Consider the following 20312-nt stretch of genomic DNA (forward strand, 5'->3'; position numbering starts at 1 on the left):
TTGTCTATAAAGTAAGTTTCAGGACAGCCAGAGCTGTTGTATAAAGAAACCCTATCTTGAAAAAACCGAAAGAAAAAAAAATTTGAAAGTTCACCTTGTTACATTTAGGACTTCAAAGGACAGGGTGGGGTCCATGAGACCCTGTCTCAGAAAACCACGTAAATAAGTATATAGATAAATTGAATAAAAAGGGAAAGAAAAACCTAAGGAAAAGCAAAAACCAGAAACTGTTTGCAGTAACTCCCAGACTAGATCAGTATGGAGCCTGTACAGTGTAAGGAAGAACTATGGTTTGTGTTTTGTTTTCCATTTCAAGATGGGATCTCCCTTCATAGTGTAAGCAGAATTCATGAGCTTCTTGCCTCAGTCTGCCCAACGTTGGCAATGTAGATGTGAGCCGCCATGCCTATAGCAGGACTCTACCTGCTAATATGGAAACACAAGCTGGGGATGAACAAGCCACAGAGCCAAGTACACAGCAAGGGGTGGGAAATCACACGTGTTCATTTTTGCCCCAACTCTGAAAAGATACAGACTAGAGAGAAGCTTGGAAGTGACTGAATAGAAGGAGGGGGTAGGAAGGGACTTCGCATAACTTTTCAAAAATTATTTCTATCCATTTTCTAGATCTCTTTGGAATGTTTACTAGAGTCACCAAAGAGGCTAGCCTCTGGCCCTGCCTGCAGGGATAATCTAGAGCAGGTTAGAATCTAGAGCAGGTTAGCCTTTAGGAAGGCCTAGGAGGGAATATGTAGACTGGGCTACCCCAGGTGGGAGGACACACCCTAAGTGGGGAGTTGACTGCTAATCTCTGGATGCAGTGTGACCAGCTGCTCAAGCTTTTGCCTCCACAGGCTACACCCCATCATGGTGGACTGGACCCTCAAACTGTGAACCAAAATAGGTCCTTTCCCCCTTAATCTGCTGTTATTAGGGTATTGCCTTATTACTGCAGCAGAAAAAGTCACTGGGGCCAGGTGGTGGTGGCGCACGCCTTTAATCCCAGCACTCGGGAGGCAGAGCCAGGCGGATCTCTGTGAGTTCGAGGCCAGCCTGGTCTACAGAGCGAGTTCCAGGAAAGGCGCAAAGCTACACAGAGAAACCCTGTCTTGGGGATATATATATATACCTATACCTGACTAAGGATAATGTAAGTAGACCAAAACTAAAATCAAACAACACTTAACAATCTAAGTTTTTCTTTACATTTTACTTATTTTGTGCATGTGGCAGTCAGAGGACAACTTTTGGGACCCAGATCTAGGGGTCAAACTCAGGTTGTTACGCTTAGCGGCAAGCACCCGTCCCTGCTGAGCCACCTAGCCAGCCCTCAGCTTTAAGTTCAGCTCATTCCTGGCTTTCTTTGCCTCCATCCTCATCTCCTCTCAACCACCCCACTCCCAGGCTTCCTGCTCTCAAGCTGAAGAGATGGACAGCGGCACAGACACCTCAAGACTGAGTCTACTCACAAAGGAGATGACAGAGGACAGGGAGAAGGGGAATGGATATCTGTCCCGGAAGGACACAGGACTGCCTCTGGATAGAGAGGAGACAGACGAGGCCCATAGGCAAATGTCTGTTTATAAAGGTAAAGGGGAAACCCAGTGTTAGGACGAGGTGTTTGATTTTGATTGGACAGGTTAATTAGCTGCAGTTTGGATGTTGAATGACAGGCACACAAAGACCCTTGTGTAGAAAAGGCTGGCCACCAGCTTGGGGGGAGCCCTTAGGAGGTGGGTTCTAACCGGAGCTCCTTAGGTGGTTGGGGGTGTGCCTTCCAAGGGGAATTGTAGGACTCGGCCCATCCCCTCCTCTTGCTTCCTGTGTGGGAGTAAGTCTCCCCCCACCCCACCCCACACCTCCTGTCATTTGCTATCTGACCCCTCAGCCTAAACAAGATAGATCCCACCCAACCACAAGGTAGAAATTCTAAAACCAGGAGCCAAGGGCCTGGGAATGTAGTTTCGTTGAGGAAGGGCATGTTCCTTCCATTTATGAGGCTCTGGGTTCTGCCCTCCCCACTGCAGATTTTACTTAAAAAGAAAACAAGCCGGGCGGTGGTGGCGCACGCCTTTAATCCCAGCACTCGGGAGGCAGAGCCAGGCGGATCTCTGTGAGTTCGAGGCCAGCCTGGTCTACAGCACAAGATCCAGGAAAGGCTCAAAGCTACACAGAGAAACCCTGTCTCGAAAAACCAAAAAAAAAAAAAAAAAACAAAACAAAAAAAAAAGAAAACAAAAACCAGCCTCCCCCTCTCCTGCCCATGGGCACTCTTCTCCTGTTTTCCTGCTCAGGCTAACTATGTGGGAAGGCAGCCATGAAAGGAGCCTGAGGAAAGGCCTGGCAGAGCTGGACACCATATCTTGGGTCATATACTTGAAAACTGCTTTAAAAAAAAAAGAAAGAAAAGAAAAAAGAGGGGCTGGAGAGATGGCTCAGAGGTTAACAGCACTGGCTGCTCTTCCAGAGGTCCTGAGTTCAATTCCCAGCACCCACATGGTGGCTCACAACCATCTGTAATGAGATCTGATGCCCTCTTCTGGCATGCAGACAGAACACTGTATATATAATAAATAAATAAATCTTTAAAAAAAAAAGAAAAAAGAAGAAAGAAAGGAAGGAAGGGAGAAAAAGAAAGAAAAAAGAAAAGGAAAAATTAACCGGGCAGTGGTGGCACACAACTTTAATTCCAGCAGAGCCCCGCAGATCTCTGAGTTTAAGGCCAGCCTGGTCTACAGAATGAGCTCCAGGGCTACACAGAGAAACCTTGTCTTGAAAAAACCGAAAAAGAAAAAGGCGCATGAGTGTTTTGCCAGCATATATTGTTAATCCCAAAGATGCAGGAGGAGCATCCACCCAAACCACTGTGACCAATTTAGGCAAGCAATTGATTAAAACAGGCCTTTTTATTCCTGAACTCCTAGGTGGAGTCTGAGAGGTCAGCACTGGACATGAGGAAGACAGGGTTTTTACAGGGGTAAGAGGTTTCCAAATGGGGGATTCGGAAGGCAAATAGGAAGGATTACTGGAGCATAACATAAACATACAGGTTAGTCCTAATGACCTCCTGAAACAAAGACATGATTGCAAGGAAGTATACCAAGGTAGTCATAACAACCGTTTGAAACAAAGGTAGGGTGCAAGATGGTTATAAACATTTTTTTGAAACAAAGACGTGGTTGCTGGGACATGCAGTTTAGAATAATTAGTTGTTTAGGTTATAGGTGGGCATAGCCCAGTCCCTAAGAAACAGAGGCTTAATCATAAACAGGAATGAGCCTAGTTTGTCTTTACAATAAGATGTCTTTTAAGCCCAAGATGGAGGCAGGCTGGTTCATCAATAGGTCAGTGCTATGTGTGTTCCTGGTGCCTGCTGAGGTCAGAAGAGGGTGTCGATCCCCTGGAACTGGAGTAATAGAAGGTTGTGAGCACTAGGTATTGAACTCAGGTCCTCTGGAAAAGCTACAAGTGCTCTGAGCTGTCTTTCTAGGCCCTGACATTTATTTTATTTTATCTTATTGCACATTTAAAAAAAAAAAAGGTAGCTGAGATAGCAGGTAAGTGGTGTTCTGCAGTTTCTGTCCCAACATCCTGCCTTGAGTTCCTTCCCTTGCTTCCCTGAAACTTGTAAGCCAAATAAACTCTTTTCTCCCCAAGTAGCTTTTGGCCATGGTGTTTATCACAGCAACAGGACAGCAAACTAGAATATGTAGCCCAGGCTGGGCGTGGTGGCACACACCTTTAATCTCAGCACTTGGGAGACAAAGGCAGGCAGATCTCTGAGTTCAAGACCAGCTTGGCCTAGAGTGAGTTCCAGTATAGACTAGGTAGCCCAGATTAGCTTTGAACTCACATACCAAGGATGACCTTGAACTCCTAATCTTCCTGCCTTCACTCCTCAAATGCTGGGGTCACAGGGTGTGCCACCATACCACACTACCAAAAGTTGTTCATTTGTTGGCTTATTTGTTTTGTGGCACTTCAATGTAGCTCAGGCTAGCTTCGAATTTGCTTCTACACAACAGCCTGGAACCAAGGTTGTTACTCTGTACAGCAGAGGTGAGTTATCTCTAGGTCAGGTGGGAGGTCTCTGAAAGGAAGCAGTCTCCTGCTGTAAACATCAAAGAAGAGGAAACTGCTTTTCTACAAACTGCTTTTTCTGACATTTATTTTAAAAGTATTCAGAGCCAGGAGTGTAGCTGGTGGAAAGAGTTCTATCAAGACTCAATCCCCCTGACACCAAATATACAAACAAACAAATCAATGGATGGATGGATGGATGGATGGGTCAATGAATGAATGAATGAATGAATAAAAATTTACTGGTGTTCTCATACCTTAAGATTTACTCTGTAGCGGGCTGGTGGTGGCACATGCCTTTAATCCCATCATTTAGGAGGCAGAGCCAGGCAATCTCTCTGTGTTCGAGGCCAGCCTGGTCTACAGAGTGAGATCCAGGACAGGCACCAAAACTACACAGCGAAACCCTGTCTCGAAAAACAACAAAAAGTTACTCTATAGCACAGGGTGGTGGTACAGGAGCTCTTAAGGACTTGTATTATGTATTATTGAGCACCAGGTGGCGCCACAAAACCATCTCACTTTCTCTCCTAACAACAAACGCAAAGTTTGTGTGGCACTTTGCAGTTCTTTGCAGACTGGGACTTTTGCTAGTTCGGCTGTGTAGACCAGATTGGCCTTAGAGGTCTCCCTTTCTGACCTCAGTCACTGGAGTGCTGGAATTACAGGCATGTGACAGCACATACCACATTGACCCTCAAGACTAAGACTTAAAAACAAAAACAGCTGCAAACCCGTGATTAAAGGGAGACCAGAAAGGGGCCAGAGGCTGGGGACATGGTGGCCTGCAGTGTCCCGGTGTTTCCCCTGTGCCTTTAGAAAATTACATATAGGATAAAAGAATTGATAAATGTCAACCTACTGATGATATACGTAGTGAAACAGATGTTTATTTTGGGATCTTGGGGCAGGGGTGGGGGTGAGTGGGTGGCGGAGGGGATGGCTTAGTTGATAAAAATGCTTACTACCAAAGGGCCAGGTTTGTGGGGTTTTTGTTCGTTTGTTTTTGTTTTTGAGATAGGGTCTCTCTACATAGCTCTGACTGCTCTGGAACTCATGATGACGATAGACCAGGCTGGCCTCAAACTCACAAAGATCTGCCCAGCCTGGTTTGTGGTTTGTAATCTCAGCTCTCAGAGGAAGACAGGCTAGTCCCTGGTGCTGCTGGCCACCCAGTCTAGCCTCACCTGGGAGCCTCAGGTCAGAGACCTTTTCTTTTTCATTTTTATTTATTTATTTGTTTATTTTTCTATTATCAGCTTGATACAGTATAAATTTTTTTTTTGAATGCCGAATGCTGTTTATTGAAGGAGGAAGGAGGTCTTAAATACAGGCTTACAGCACAATGGGAGAACCCCGGAGGGCAGAAGTGCACTACCGATGTTTACAATCCTGCATCTAAGCTGTTAATGCCCAATATGCAGGATACACAGACAAGGAACTTCCCTTAAGCATTCAGGAGGGTGGAACCCAGCAGGGAATTAGCATAGGGAGGACATCAAGGTCAAGGTCAGCAAGTAAGGCAACAGTTACCCAAAACAGGGGCCAGGGCCCTACAGGTCCTCCCTTTTACTAAAAAATGAGCTTCTGACTTAGGTTGCGTGGGATGTCAGCAGGTCACCTTACCTGTCATGGAGACACCTGCCCAGGCCACACAGGTGCTCTGTCTTAGGTTGGTGAGCGCCCCCCAAGCATTACCGATCAGAGACCTTTTCTCACAAAATGAGACACCTTAGGAATGACATTTGAGGTTGACCTTGGGCTTCCACATGCATGTGTAACTGCACACACGTGCACATGATCATGTATATACACACAGCCACCTACAAAAGAGGCTGTTCATTAGGTGTATCCTCAACTACAGTTACAGGATAGCCTGTGGTGATATGTTGTGTACCCTAATAAAATTTGCCTGAAGATCAGAGAACAGAACAAACCATTAGATTAAACTAGAGGTCAGGCAGTGGTAGCACACACACCTTTAATCCTAGCACTTGGGAGGCAGAGATCCATCAGGATCTCTGTGAGTTCAAAGCCACCCTGGACTACATGAGATTGACTCAGTCTAGGAGAGAAAACAGAGTCAGGCAGTGGTGGCACACACCTTTAATCCCATTCCTGGGAAGCACACATGCCTTTAACCCCAGAAGTGATGGCCGGGCCGAGAAAGGTATATAAGGCCTGAGGAGACAGGAACTAAAAGGTTTTCGGCATTAGCGTCCCTTTCAGGTAGAGGCTTTTTTGGCTGGAGTCTTTCGGGTGAGACTCAGAGACATTCAGTCAGGGGATTCGTGGAGTTGGCGAGGTGAGCTGTGGCTTGTTCCTTTGTTTCCCTGACCTTTCAGCATTTGCCCTCATATCTGGGTCTGGGTTTTTTACTATAACACCATTTAGAATTCGAACAATAGCCTGGGGCAACATGAGATTTTTGTCTTAAAAAAAATTCAGAGGCTGAGTGCAGTGGCAACCACCCTTAATCACAGCACTCGAGAGGTAGAGGGGGACACATCTGAGTTCAAGACCAGCCTCGTCTACATAGCCAAGCCAGCTAGGACTGGAGACCTTGAATTTTAAAAATAAAAAAAAGAAAGGGAGGAAGGAAGGAAGGGAGGAAGAAAAGAAAAGCTCACGCGGGACCTCAGTATGTAACCCAAGCCCGAGTCTCCTCACTCAGCAGCCCAAGTTCTGGGATTACAGACATGTCACCATGCTCAATTTGGACCTTTTCTTTTGCCTAAGAGTGTGACCTAGCATGTGAGGCCCTGGACTCTATTCCCAGTACTGAAAAAACAAAAACAAACAAACAAACCAAAAACCTTGATCACTAAATGTTAAATAAAACTCTTACAAAGACTCTATCTGGATCTCAGCCCTCAAGAGGCAGAGGCTGGAGACGGCTCAGTGGCTAAGAGCACTGGCTGCTCTTCCAGAGGACCAGAGTTCAGTTCTTAGCACTCACAGGGCGGCTCACAGCTGCCCGTAACTCTAGTTAAAGCAGATCCAATGCTCTCTTATGGTCTCTGTGAGCCCCAGGCACACATAGGCACAGACACATGTGCAAGTGAAACACCCATACACAAAACACTAGTGAGACACCCCCCCAAAAAAAACCCCACAACCATGGTCACATCAAATTATACAAAAAGAAAAACCAGGTATTAAGAATGAAATTCTCAGCTGCGGCTCTTGACTTTTCCTGTCTCTATTGCTGACGGGAAGTGGAAGCCCACGAAAGATCTATGGGCATGTGCTTTCCTTCTATTTGTCAATATGAGGTGATCCTTACATGTGAACAGAGCAGGTATGGTGAGTGACAAGTCCCTGTGGTCTCAGCACCCGGGAGGCTGAGGTTGGAGGGACGTGAGTTCAAAGGCAGTCTGGGCTATACAGTGAATTCCAGGCCAGCCTTGGATTCACAAGACCCTATCTAAAAATACACCACACACACACACACACACACACACACACACACAGACGGGGGGGGGTAACCACTCGAGGAGGAGGTGGGGTCTGTTTCACTGTTACACACTCCATGTGTTTTGCTAAATCAGTGAACAACGCCAACAAAAGACCCAGGAGGCTGACCCACGTCGGTGTCCAAGACGATGCAACCAGGCTCATCAGGGCCCTTTGAACCCTCTGCTTGAAGTTCCATGATCCACGCAGAGCTCTAAGATCTTGATAAGATCTTGGGGATGATTCGTCTACACTCTCTCCTAGACAGCTTTCTTCTCAGTCTGTGGTGCTCCCAGGACCAAACTCTGTTGCTACTTGGCTCAAAGAACTGAAGAATATTCCCACAGAACACAGCAGAAGGAAGTCCAAGGGATGGGATTCTGGGAAGAAGGCGACATTGTGTAACGTTATTTTTTATATAAATTATCTTTATTTATATGGCATACAAAAGGTATAAATATGATTTGTGTAAAACCGATCACCTGCACATTCAAGCAGAGCCCACGGAATGGGAGTACAGAGCTCTCCAAGCCAGAGAGAAAGATTAGAACCAGTGGCCCATGGCCCCCCCCACCACTTAACTGGAGACAAACGAACAACTTTCTGCTTAACAGAGTGGCTTGTAGGGTCAGCGGGTGGCAGAGGTGTGTCAGGCTTCAGAGCACGTTTATGAACAAGGCACTTGGTGGGAAGCATGCCTGAGGCAGAACCAGTGACATCTGAAGGGAGAGACAGGACACCGGGTGAACACAGGCCTCCACTTCCCAGATCTTCCGCCATCATGAAGAGGTCTGATACTGAGCAGGGAGCAACAGGGTGCAGGGGCGAAGGGACCTCCTCCACACAGGCAGGACCATGGAGCTGTAGCCAGCAACCTTTCGCCCATGCTGGGAAGCAGCTGGGAGTGGACCACCACTGAAGGCAGGGCCAGAGTTCTGGAATTCTCAAGTTCAGGTCCATCCTGGGCTGGTGAACTGGAGGAATCTGTCATGATTTGCAGGCAAGTGTTCATGATCTCAAAGCCTCGGTGACGGAGAGCGTCTGCACTGGTGGGCCAGGCTGAAGGCCAGAGGACAAAGTTGACCCGGTGAGGCCTGTGGAGTGTCAGTGAGGCCATACTGTCTCCCCTTCCACTAGATTAAGACTCTGGAGAGCAAGACTTTCAGAGGTTTGGCCGGTCACTCTGCTGAGATCGCTCCCTACCACCCTGCTCTAAGGACACGGAAGAGGGAGGCTGGGGCATGAGAGCCTTCCCAGACCCCAGGAGCAAGCTAGTGCCACATGACCCAGAAAAAGAAAACATGACCACTGAGTGAAGCTTTCCTAGCATTGATGGCAGGTGACACTCTACAGCCATCATCACCATGAGGTAAAAGTGATCAAGAGTATTCAGCACAAGTACCTCGTAAAGAGTTGGTCTGTTGCCAGGTGGTGGTGGTGCACGCCTTTGATCCCAACACTCAAGAGGCAGAGGCAGGCAGATCTCTGTGAGTTCGGGGGCAGCCTGGTCTACAGAGTGAGTTCCAGGGTATCCAAGGCTGTTCGTTATACAAAGAAACCCTATCTCGGGAAAATAAAACAAAACAAAAAATAAAAATAAAGTCAGTCTGCTGCTCCTAAAGAGCAAACTGTGTCGTGTCTCTACTTACGTTCTGGAAGACGCTCCAGCTTCAGAGTATAGGGACACACTGAGGCAGGCCGGCAAACCGGAGTCACGGGCCAAACTAGGACAATGCCCACTTTGTAAATAAAGTTTTATTGGGACACAGCTACAGTCTTTGTGCACCAACTGGTTATGGCTGTTTTTGTGCTAAAGATGCTAACTGGAGACAGAGCAAGAGGCGCCGTCAGACCATTGGCTGGGAAAGTCTGCAGGCTCCCAAAGGCATCCAAGGGAACAGCCCCTTTTTGAAAGGGTCTTCAAAAAAGGAGGCCCAAGTGTTTAATATGAGAACCTGATTCTGTTGGGAGTGCCTGAGCACAGGGAAGCTACACTCGTCAGTCTGTTGTGCAGTCAGGAGTCACCAGTGTGCCCAGGTGTCCACTTCCCTGGGCTTTAAGCGATCTCTCACCCACTGAAGACCACATGTGGTCTCTGAAGCTCAGAGAAGGCATGAACGAGTGTGTGCAAGCATGCGTCCTCGTGTATAAACACACACGCACACGCACACACTCACATTCACACACACGCTCGATCATCCCCGAAAGGAGCAGACTGTTGCTCTTCTTGTGCTGGGGCAGGTCAAGGGCAGCTGCTTTCTGCTCCTGAAGGCTCTGTGGTGTGGAAGTTTCCTACTTGCTGCTTCTCATTCACATGCCAGCTTGCTGTCAAAGCTGGACAGCCCGATGGCAAAGGCTTGAAGTGCACACAGTGGGTAGTTATAGTCCAGTGTGAACACATCATCAGCCACACGTCCAAACTGCATGACTATGTAGTCAGCTGGAAACAGAAAGAAACGAATATGTTAGAGGTTAATGTGGGGGGTACTGGGGATGGGGCAGACTAACTCTTTAAAATGGCAACTAAGGGCTGGAGAGATGGCTCAGCGGTTAAGAGCACTGGCTCCTCTTCCAGAGGTCTTAAGTTCAATTCCCAGCAACCACATAGTGGCTCACAACCACCTGTGAGATCTGGTGCCCTCTTCTGGCCTGCAAGAACACATGCAGACAGAACATTACACAAATAAATAAATAAACCTTTTTTTTTTTTTTTTTTTTTTTTTTTTTTTGCTTTTTCGAGACAGGGTTTCTCTGTGTAGCTTTGCGCCTTTCCTGGAACTCGCTTTGGAGACCAGGCTGGCCTCGAACTCACAGAGATCCGCCTGGCTCTGCCTCCCGAGTGCTGGGATTAAAGGCGTGCGCCACCACCGCCCGGCAAATAAACCTTTAAAAAATAAAATAAAATGGCAACTAAGAAGAGGGAAGCAGCTCAGCGGTATAGCACCTGCCTGGGACGTGGGAGGTACCAAGTTCCACTCCTCACACAATAATAAACAAACAAACAAACAAACAAATAAGTAGGGAGCTTGTAGCTGGGTGTGGTGGCATACACTTGTAATCCCCGAATTCAGGAGGATGAGGCAGGAGGATCACAGCTCTACTGGCTGGGCTTACATAGCAAGACCCTGTCTCAAAAAGGTAAAATCGGAAGTTTCTACTTCTGTTCTTCTCCCTACAGACTGGGAAATTATTCCTGACTAACATGGAGGACAGGGGAAAGCCCAGCGAAGCTGGAGGGAGTCGCCTGGCTGGCTTCACTGGGGTCACTTGCACCTGGGTCCTAAATGACCTCACCTAAGAGTTCTTTGCTATGCCACAGAAAGGTGCTCATACTCCTCTGGCCCCGTGGCTCCGTCTTTTCAGAGTTCCTTTCTTCAGTCACTCCCTGCTGGCATGGTTTCTTTAGCCACTCCTCCAGGCATGGATGGCTTCCCGGCCGTCATTTCCAAGTTTACACGGAGTACCTTTCCCAGTCCCACCTAGCCCTTCCCTTACTTACGGTCATTTCCATGGACTATCTGAAAGTTCTTCACTGACGCCTGAGTGACCCTCCCGTGGAAGTTGAGGACATAGGACTGGGTGTCGTCACTCCACACCGGGGCCTTGTTGTGCAGTTCAATCAGGTTCTCCATGGATTTGTTTTGCCACTTTGAAAGCAAGCTCTCATGTTCCTGTGTGGAGGGAAAATGACTGTCACGTCCTCACAATTCTGAGAGTCAGAAGGTGGAGCTTTCCAGAAAAGGTTGAAACAGCAACAGAAAACTGAAGTCAAACATCAGCACAAGCTTTGGAATTCTTTGTAACTTTTTTTCTACTTTAAAAACAATTACTGATCTTTGTTTTAATTTTAAGTTACAGACAATTGTGAGCCACCCTGTATGTGTGCTGGGAACTGAACCTGGGTTCTCTGGGAGAGTAGTCAGTGCTCTTAACTGCTGAGTCATCTCTCCAGGGCCAGCTTTAAGATTCTGATGGGCCAGCTAGCATTTCTCAAGTCAGCATCTCTGGAACATCCTTCCCATCCTGAGGATCCGGAGCAGTGGCTCTGGTTCAGAAGAAGCAATGCTTTTTTCTTTTTTTTTTAACTGGTCTCTTCTGTGCGGTATTACTGTATTCAAGATGTATCACTGTCTTCTATTTTTTTTTATTTTTTTATTTTATTTTATTTTTTTTTTTTTTTTGAGCTGAGGATCGAATCCAGGGCCTTGTGCCTGCTAGGCAAGCGCTCTACCACTGAGCTAAATCCCCAACCCCACTGTCTTCCAGAGACCTTTGTGATGGGATATAATTCTTCTTCTGCCTTTGAGACCCGGTCTCATTGTGGATCTATTTTCACTTTACTTACATTTCGTGGCCGAAATGGGATGCGTTCATGATTCATATTCATCCCCGGAATGATCACAGACATTTTCCTAGGACCTTTAAAACCCAGTACATTGGTTTCCTGAAAGACAGTAAAATAAGGCAGAATTTGGAAACGGAAGGGAGGAAGAAACCTCGATCTGTTTTACAGGAAACCTCCTCTGGCACAGAAAATGCTGCCAGCCTTGAGAGCCCGAAACCAGTTTCAATTCTTTGCTGGAGCTAAACGGAGACTGAGAATTGGACACAGAAGTCAGGCGTGGAGGCACACGCCTGCACATACATGTCCCAGCACTTGGGAGGTTGAAGTAAGAAGACTGCTTGAGCCCAGGAGTTTGGGGCTAGCCTATGCAAAGTAGCCTTGTCAAGGAAGGAAGGAAAGAAAAGAAAGCCAGCCGTGGTGGCACACACCTTTAATCCCAGAATTCAGCGGGTTGAAGCAGGAAGGTTGAGAGTTTGAGGCCAGTCTGGAATATGCAGCAAGACTAGGACATACAAGAAGACCCTGTCTCAAAAGGAAAAAACCAAACCAAAACAACAACTATGAAAGAGAGAGAGAGAGAGAGAGAGAGAGAGAGAGAGAGAGAGAAGAGAAGAGAAGAGAAGGGAGAGAAGAAGAAGAAGGAGAAGAAGAAGAAGAAAGAAAGAAAGAAAGAAAGAAAGAAAGAAAGAAAGAAAGAAAGAAAGAAAGAAAGAAAGAAAGAAAGAGAGAGAGAGAGAAAGGAGGGAAGGGAAAGGTTAAATGCAAGAGATGGCTTTAATTGTAACCTATTGTTTATTATAGCCTCTGGCCAAAGAGTAAGCATCAGGGAAAGAGAAGGGAGCTTAGTGGAGAACCATAACTGAACTTGGTGATCCAAACCCAATTAAAACTCAAATGCAAGAAAGGATGGCAGCTCCCAAAAGGGGATCGGAGAAACACCAAGAGAGGAAGAAGAGCTGGCTCTGGGCCTGGCTGGCCGCACAGGAGGGCAGAGGAGGGGCCCCGGGAGGCACTTACATAGCAGATGGCAGCCAGCTCCTGGCGGGTGTGGGCCTTTTCCACCAGACCCTGGGCCTTGACTGGGTTGACACCATGGTCATACACTGTGAACTTGGTCCCCATGAGATTGGATCTGGTATCAGGAGAAAAAGCTACCATGATGATCTGCAGTTTCCTCTTAAGACAAGGACAGGGGACACCTGTCTGCCCGCTAGCCAAATAGCAGCACGGACATCATCTTTTCAAAGACCTCACATCACAAGGAAGGGCGTAGATTCCTCTTTCTTATTTGTTTAGATAGATAGTCTTCCTCTACATCCTAGGCTGGCCTTGAACTTGTGGGCAAAATCCTCCTGCTTCAGTCTCCTAAGTGCTGGGAGGATGGGCATGAGCCACTATGCCTGGCCCAAGATTTTCTTTCTTTTAAATTTTTATTTAAAGGAATATAATAAATAATTTATTAACAATTAAGAAATAATTTAATAAAAATAAATTATTGTTATTATTTTAGTTATTGAGACAGGGTCTCTCTACCACTAGCCTGGAACTCATGACCCACCTGCTTCTGTCTCCCAAATTCTGGAATTAAACGTGTGTGCCATTATGCCTGGCCTCAAGATTTTCTTTTAACTTTTTTCTTTTTTGGTTTTTTGAGACAGGGTTTCTGTGTGTAATAGTCCTGGCTTTCCTGGAACTTGATTTGTAGACCAGGCTGGCCTTGAATTCACAGAGATCCACCTGTTTCTGCCTTCCAAGTGCTGGGATTAAAGGCATAAACCACCACTGTCCGGCTAACTTTTTTCTTTTTCTTTTTCTTTTTTAAAGATTTATTTATTATGTATACAGTGTTTTATCTGCATGTACCCCTGCCCACCAGAAGAGGGCACCAGATCTCATTACAGATGGCTGTGAGCCACCATGTGGTTGCCAGGAACTGAACTCAGGACCTCTGGAAGAAGAGTCAGTGCTCTTAATTCTGAGCCATCTCTCCAGCCCCCAACTTTTTTCTTTTTAAGATTAACACATCTATGTATTTGAATCATTTAAAAACAAACAAACAAACAAAAACAATACCAAAGGTCTGGGATGTGTTCAGTGGTAAAGCAATTGCTTAACATGTATGAGGCCTTAGGTTCAAACCCTAGTAACAGAGAAGAGAATGGGGGCGGTGGGGTGGGGGGCAGGGTGGAAAAAAGAAAGAAAAAAGCAATTATTCTAAAATTACAGGAATTACGGAAAGACTAGGTTGGTGACCTGAGGCTTCATCACCTGAGTTTGCCAATGTAACTTTCCCCTTCACGAGACAAATCAGTCGGGTCTGTGGAGACCAGGTAGTTGGATGTTTTGCTCTTTTTCCGCTTCCTACCAGCAAGAAGAAATATCTGAGAAAAGAAAAATGTCAAACACAAGTCCAGTGAGACCACAAATGATTACCAGTATCTATCATGTGCAAAGAAGTACATCTTTAATCCTAGCACCTGGGAGACAGAGGCAGATCTCTGTGAGTTTGAGGCCGGCCTGGTCTACAGAGTGAGTTCCAGGACAGCCGGGGCTACACACAGAGAAAAACCCTGCCTCAAAAAACCAACAAACAAGAACCACAGAATAAAATACACGAACAAAGGAGATCCAGCACTTGGATGGCCGAGGCAGGAGGATCTGAAGTTCATCCAGCTAGTCACCCTCAGTCCAAATTTGAGGCTATCCTGGAATATATGACATCCCACACAAAGAAAGAAAAGAGGGAGGGAGAAGAAAACAAGCATACACCTACACTCTTGCTGGGGCAGCTCAGTGGTTGGGGCAGCTCAGTGGTTGGGTCAGCTCAGTGGTGGGTCAGCTCAGTGGTTTGGGCAGCTCCCATCGTGCAGGGAGCTGAGCGCTATCCTAGCACATGGAAACACTTCTCCACTTCCTTACACTTTTTTGTTTGTTTGTTTGTTTTTGTTTTTGTTTTTTCAAGACAGTGTTTCTCTATGTAACAGCCCTGGCTGTCCTGGAACTCGCTCTGTAGACCAGGCTGGCCTCGAACTCACAGAGATCCGCCTGCCTCTGCCTCTGGAGTGCTGGAATTAAAGGCGTGGGCCACCACGGTGCCCAGCTCCACTTCCTTACATTATGGACAGAAGTTTTTCTAGAAGGTGGGCAGGGGTGAGGAACTAGAGGTCCTGCCCATGACTAGGTCTGATCTAATGACATTAGAACAGGACTTCGGTGTACATAACCCACTTTCAGCTGATGGAGTCTAATCAGTGGGACTCCCTGGGCATAACCAATTCCCACAACAGCCTTGTCCTCCCAGGAGCATCTCAGGGTTAAGGGCGTGGCTTGGTGAAGGAGTGCCTGCCTAGTGCGCATGATGTTTCATCGCCAGACCAGAAGAAAAGAAGGAAGGAAACGGCCTAGGATGGACCCCATACCTTGCGATTCTCCTCCTTCTCCAGGTGCATATAGTAGGTAGGGAAGAGGCCACGGTCCATGCCCTTCTTATCCCTGGTTACCCGACACTTCACTGTGACACCCCGAGGGGCAGGGCTGTATGCGAAGTCCTCTAAATTCTCCACTTCTCCAAGCTGGGCATCCCCTTGCTGGGCTGTGATACCAGAAGCCCCTGTCTCCTGAAAACCGTTTGATGTGAGCAACCAGAATTGGGTGCAAACTTCATCCCCTGCAACAGACACTCAGCGGACAAAATCCTCCCCGTCTTCCGTCCTCGCCCAAAGGCAATCCGACAGTCACACAGTGAGCGCATCAGGAGCCCCAGTGCGAACACTTCCCGTGTTTGAGGATCACCACACCAGCTGCAAAGGACAACATACCGAGGCTACTTTCTGGCTGGCTGCCGAACTCTCTCTTTCTGGCTGAGCTGACGGGGAGCTGAGATTGTCCCCTTCCTCTTCCTCATTGTCAGTCTCCTCATCGTAGTTCACGCTACCCAAGATGCCTGGCAGAAAAGGAAACACTGTCAGCAACGGCCAGTGGGGGTCTGAGAAGATCATCCTGGAAATGAAGAGCTTTTACATTTTTCTTGCTTAAAACATTCCCAGCGAGGTGGCTCGGTGAGTAAAAGAACTGACTCCCTAAAGATGCCTGACTGCCACATGTGTGCTGTGGCATGTGCGCGCGCGCGCACACACACACACACACACACACACACACACACACACACACCACACAAATAAAAATGTAATGATGAATCGCTAACTGGAATCAGATATGGTAGTACATGTGTATAATCCCAGTACTCAGGAGACAGAGGCAGAACAAAAGGATCAGAAAGTCAAGGCTATCCTTGGCTATATAACAAGCTTGAGGCCAGCCTGGGCTACATAAGACCTTGTCTCACCACAATCACCTCCTATTACGCTTAAGGCAAACTCCGAAGTCCTGCTATGGCCTCTTACATTCTATGGAACCAGCATCTTCTGTATTTGTTTTTGAGATGAGGGTCTCACTATAGAGTCTTGGCTGTCTTGGAACTTCACTGTGTAGACCAGACAGGCCTTGAACTCACAGAGATCCTCCTACCTCTGCTGCCCTAAGTGCTGGGAGTAAAGGTGTGCACCAACATGCCCCTACATCTCTACACCCAGAAGCAGTCCCTCTACGCCCCCCAGGCTCCCCCTACCCACCCTCTCACACCCTGCTCCATGCCCCACTACTGCTGCCTCAACGGGCCAGTTCCTGTGCTGTCAGGCCCTTGCACTTCCTCTGGGCAGCTTGCCAAGCCACCCAACCTTGGGTAGCTGCTATCCAGGGACTCTCTGGCACCTTTTTACTTCTAGCACAAAGCCATATTTACTTATTTTTGAGACAGGGTCTCATGTAGTCCAGGATAGCTTGAACTTGTTATATAGTCTAGAAGGACCCTGAAGGAATGCCCTGCCTCCATCTTCTGAGCGGTGGGAGTACAAGCACGTGTCTCTACACAGTTTCTCCAGTGCTGGGAATCAAACCCAGGGCTTCACACAGGCTAGGCAGGTACTCCCACCAACTGAGCTACATTCCCCAAGTCACAGAGCCTCAGTCAGAATTAACGCTCTATGAGAATAACGCTCATACAATTATGCACTCAGAACCCATTTTCATTGTCTTTTTTAAACTTTTAAAGATTACATTTTAACTTGTTTATTCTGTGAGTGTTTCTGTCTTCCACCCCATGGGTTCTGTTCAAACTCTGGTTCTCAGGCCTGCCAGGAAATGCCTCTGTCCACTGAACCATCTCCATGGTCCTCAGAACCTTTTTGTTGTTGTTGTTGTTTTCTTTCTTTCCTTTTTTTTTTTTTTTTTTTTTTTTTTTTTTTTTTTTTTTGGTTTTTCGAGACAGGGTTTCTCTGTATAGCTTTGCGCCTTTCCTGGAACTCACTTGGTAGCCCAGGCTGGCCTCGAACTCACAGAGATCCACCTGGCTCTGCCTCCCGAGTGCTGGGATTAAAGGCGTGCGCCACCACCGCCCGGCTTTCTTTCCTTTTTTTTTTCCCCTCGAGACAGGGTTTCTCTGTGTAGTTTTGGTGCCTGTCCTGGATCTCGTTCTGTAGACCAGGCTGGCCTTGAACTCACAGAGATCCGCCTGGCTCTGCCTCCCGAGTGGTGGGATTAAAGGTGTGTGCCACTGACGCCTGGCCTTTTTTTTTTTCCTTTAAAATTAAAATTTATTTATTTAGTTAACAGGTGTGTATGGAGAATTGTAGGAGTCAATTTTCTCCCTCCACCTTATGGGGTTCCAGGGATTGAACTCTGGCCGTGGGGCTTGGCAGCAGGTAACTTTAACCAATAGCCCATCTCGCTGACTCGGAAGCTACTTTCTAAGTGGATGAATGCATGGACCTGTTTCAGTGTCCAGCTCTTCTCCCACACGGCAGCAGATCCCCCGGGTGGGAGCTGGTAATGCAAGCACCTGGCACACAGCATTCCTTCCTGGCCTTCACTGTTCTCACTCCAAGGACAGTCACACTGCAGAGCATGGGGCAAATGTCTACGGTCTCAGCATCCAAGCGGCTGAGACAGGGGGATTTCAGCCTGGGTCACATAGCAATACCTTGTCTAAAAGGAAAAAAAAGGGGGGGGGGGGCGCAAAAACAGGCACCTGATCTCATTATGAAATCTTTCTTTTCTTTTCCGAGACAGGGTTTTGTGGTGATATTTTATTTGTGCTGAAATGTGATATTTTATTTGTGTGTTAATAAATAAAGTTGCCTGAAGATCAGAGGTCAAATAGCCATTAAGCAGAAGTCAGGTGGTGGTAGCACGTGCCCTTAATCTGATCAAATGGCAGGCAGAGTCTCTGTGTGTTCAAGGACACAGCCAAGTGTGGTGACACAAGCCTTTAATCCTACTACCAACCATAGAGACCTGGAGGTCAAGACAGACAGTGACGAGGAAGTCATGTGGCTGGGCTTAGAGCCAATGAAGGCAGAACAGAAAGGCAATTAAAAACACAAGTCAGGCAGGAAGAAATCTCTCTGTGGAAGCTACTGTACAGTGGTAAGCTACAGTTAGTCATGGCTATTGCTCTGATCTCTTTGGCGATTACCTCTGTATTTGGCTCTGTGTTTCTTATTTACTAAGACTGTTTAGAATTTCGTCTACAGGGTTTCTCCGTCAAAAGAAAGGGAAAGTCATCTATAATGACTATTCTGTATTTCATTACCTTGTTTTCTCAGACAGCAGCATAAGTGACTACAGTTGCCAAGCATCCCCATTTACATGTCAAAGATGCTGAAACCCCAGGCCACACGAAGCAAGCCTGGGCCATGTAGATTATAAGCCAGCGAGAGAAAGGAGGTCACCCTGTCCTAAACTCTGCATCACCCTCACCGTGTTTCTGGAGAATCTCCTGAAGGTCTGGCTTCGGGGAAGTCTCCACAGGGCTTTCCTCATCTGCGCCTCCTTCAGTGCCCTCTTCGGGAGCAGGGGAGCCCGGGGAGCCCACTGAGAGAACATGAGGCTTGCTTTCCAAATCCTGAGCCTCTGGCTTAAGGAAAGCAGCTGGACCATCAATGCCTAGGAGGAGAGAGAGGGAGGGAGGGAGGGAGGGAAAGTAGGGAGGGAGGGAGGGAGGGAGGGAGGGAGGGGGAGAGAGAGAGAGAGAGAGAGAGAGAGAGAGAACCAGAATTGAGCTTGGTGGTTTGGGGGATGTGGTCAGAATCAAGGGTTGCCCAGCCATCTCAGATCTCCTTCCTTAACGTCACAAGCACATTTGTCCAGGACTAGGACCGATTCTATTAACAGGCTTGGCTACTCAAGCTGTACTCCAGAACTAGGAGTGAGACCAAGAGGTTGGGAGTGTGGCTCAGGGCCAGAGTTTTCATTCACCTTGAGAATTTTGAGAATTCATTCACTCATTTTAGACGGAACCATTCATTTTTCATCAAAATCAATAGTTCTAGGGTGGACATGAACTTGAAGGCATCTTCCACGATTTTCCCCCAAAGACCCAGAAGGTGATTATAAAGACTATGAAGGTACTTAGGAAGAACACCGGTACTGTTTTTGTGCACATTAGCGTTCTCCTGCCTTATCTCGGGTCTGTGAAAATTGTACTTAAGCCAGATGCGGCACTGTCTGAATACACACCATGTAGGATGACATCGCTGCGAGGCGTCTGAGGGTCCACCAGAGGCGTGTGCTCCTCGCCACCTCGTGGCTTTAACCGTCGCAGCCTGGCTTCTGGGTTTGGTTGTACCATAAGTGGCTCAAGGCGCTTCTTTCTCTGCTTCTTCTCCAGCAGCGCCCTCTAGGGAGAAAATTCAGTATTACAATAAGGGGCCTACCATATTGGAATAGCTTAGACCGCTTTAAAAAACAAAACAAAACAACCTAATCCTAAGAACTACTGCGAATTCCTTTTTGTTTCACAAGAAACACAAACACTCCAGTTGGGCATGGTGGTACACATCCTTAATCCTAGCATCTAGGAGGCAAGCAGATCTCTTGAGTTTGAGACCAGCCTGGTCTTGGAAACACTCAGGCAGGGTTTTTCCTCTTTACTGATGGGGTCTTCCGATGTATTCCAAGATGATTTTCAACCAATGATCTTCCTGCCCAAACCTCCCAAATCTTGGGATTACTGGGATGTACTGCCACAGCCAACCTTAGTTTTCTTCTTCTTTTTTTTTTTTTTAACCGGAGCTGAGGACCAAACCCAGGGCCTTGCGCTTGCTAGGCAAACACTCTACCACTGAGCTAAATCCCCAACCCCCAACCTCAGTTTTGCGTTCTTGTTCACCTTACAAAAGCTGAAATCAAATGAACTTGGGCCAGAGCTGAGAAGAAAGAAAAGGTAGCTGGGACATTCCGAGCAGAGGACAAGTGAGTTTACGGGTAAAAGCAAGATAAAGAGCCGGGGCCGGGGGCAACCCTGCAGAACGCTTGCTTGGTTGTGGTGATAAACACCATGACCCAAAGCAACATGGGAGGAAAGGCTTCATTT

The 20312-nt window shown here is 47.2% G+C and overlaps 1 protein-coding gene across 4 annotated transcripts in view; it reads right to left on the reverse strand.

Annotated features, from left to right (window-relative positions):
• Positions 1–3499: 3499 nt before the first annotated feature.
• Positions 3500–20312, reverse strand: part of Tulp3 (TUB like protein 3) — a 37769-nt gene continuing 20956 nt past the window's right edge. For all 4 annotated transcript variants that reach the window (XM_052720358.1, XM_052720357.1, XM_052720361.1 and 1 more), the window contains 9 exons: positions 19457–19616; positions 18698–18883; positions 15700–15824; positions 15301–15498; positions 14150–14262; positions 12899–13013; positions 11882–11980; positions 11036–11207; positions 3500–9976 (listed from right to left, as the gene is read on the reverse strand). In XM_052720358.1, coding sequence (XP_052576318.1) covers positions 9843–9976; positions 11036–11207; positions 11882–11980; positions 12899–13013; positions 14150–14262; positions 15301–15498; positions 15700–15824; positions 18698–18883; positions 19457–19616 — 1302 coding nt within the window. In that variant the 3' untranslated portion in view covers positions 3500–9842. The remainder of the gene's footprint in view (positions 9977–11035; positions 11208–11881; positions 11981–12898; positions 13014–14149; positions 14263–15300; positions 15499–15699; positions 15825–18697; positions 18884–19456; positions 19617–20312) is intronic.

The sequence above is a fragment of the Peromyscus californicus genome, unplaced genomic scaffold (assembly GCF_007827085.1).
Source record: "Peromyscus californicus insignis strain IS unplaced genomic scaffold, ASM782708v3 Scaffold_6__1_contigs__length_162567912, whole genome shotgun sequence".
Taxonomy (NCBI): Eukaryota; Metazoa; Chordata; class Mammalia; order Rodentia; family Cricetidae; genus Peromyscus; species Peromyscus californicus.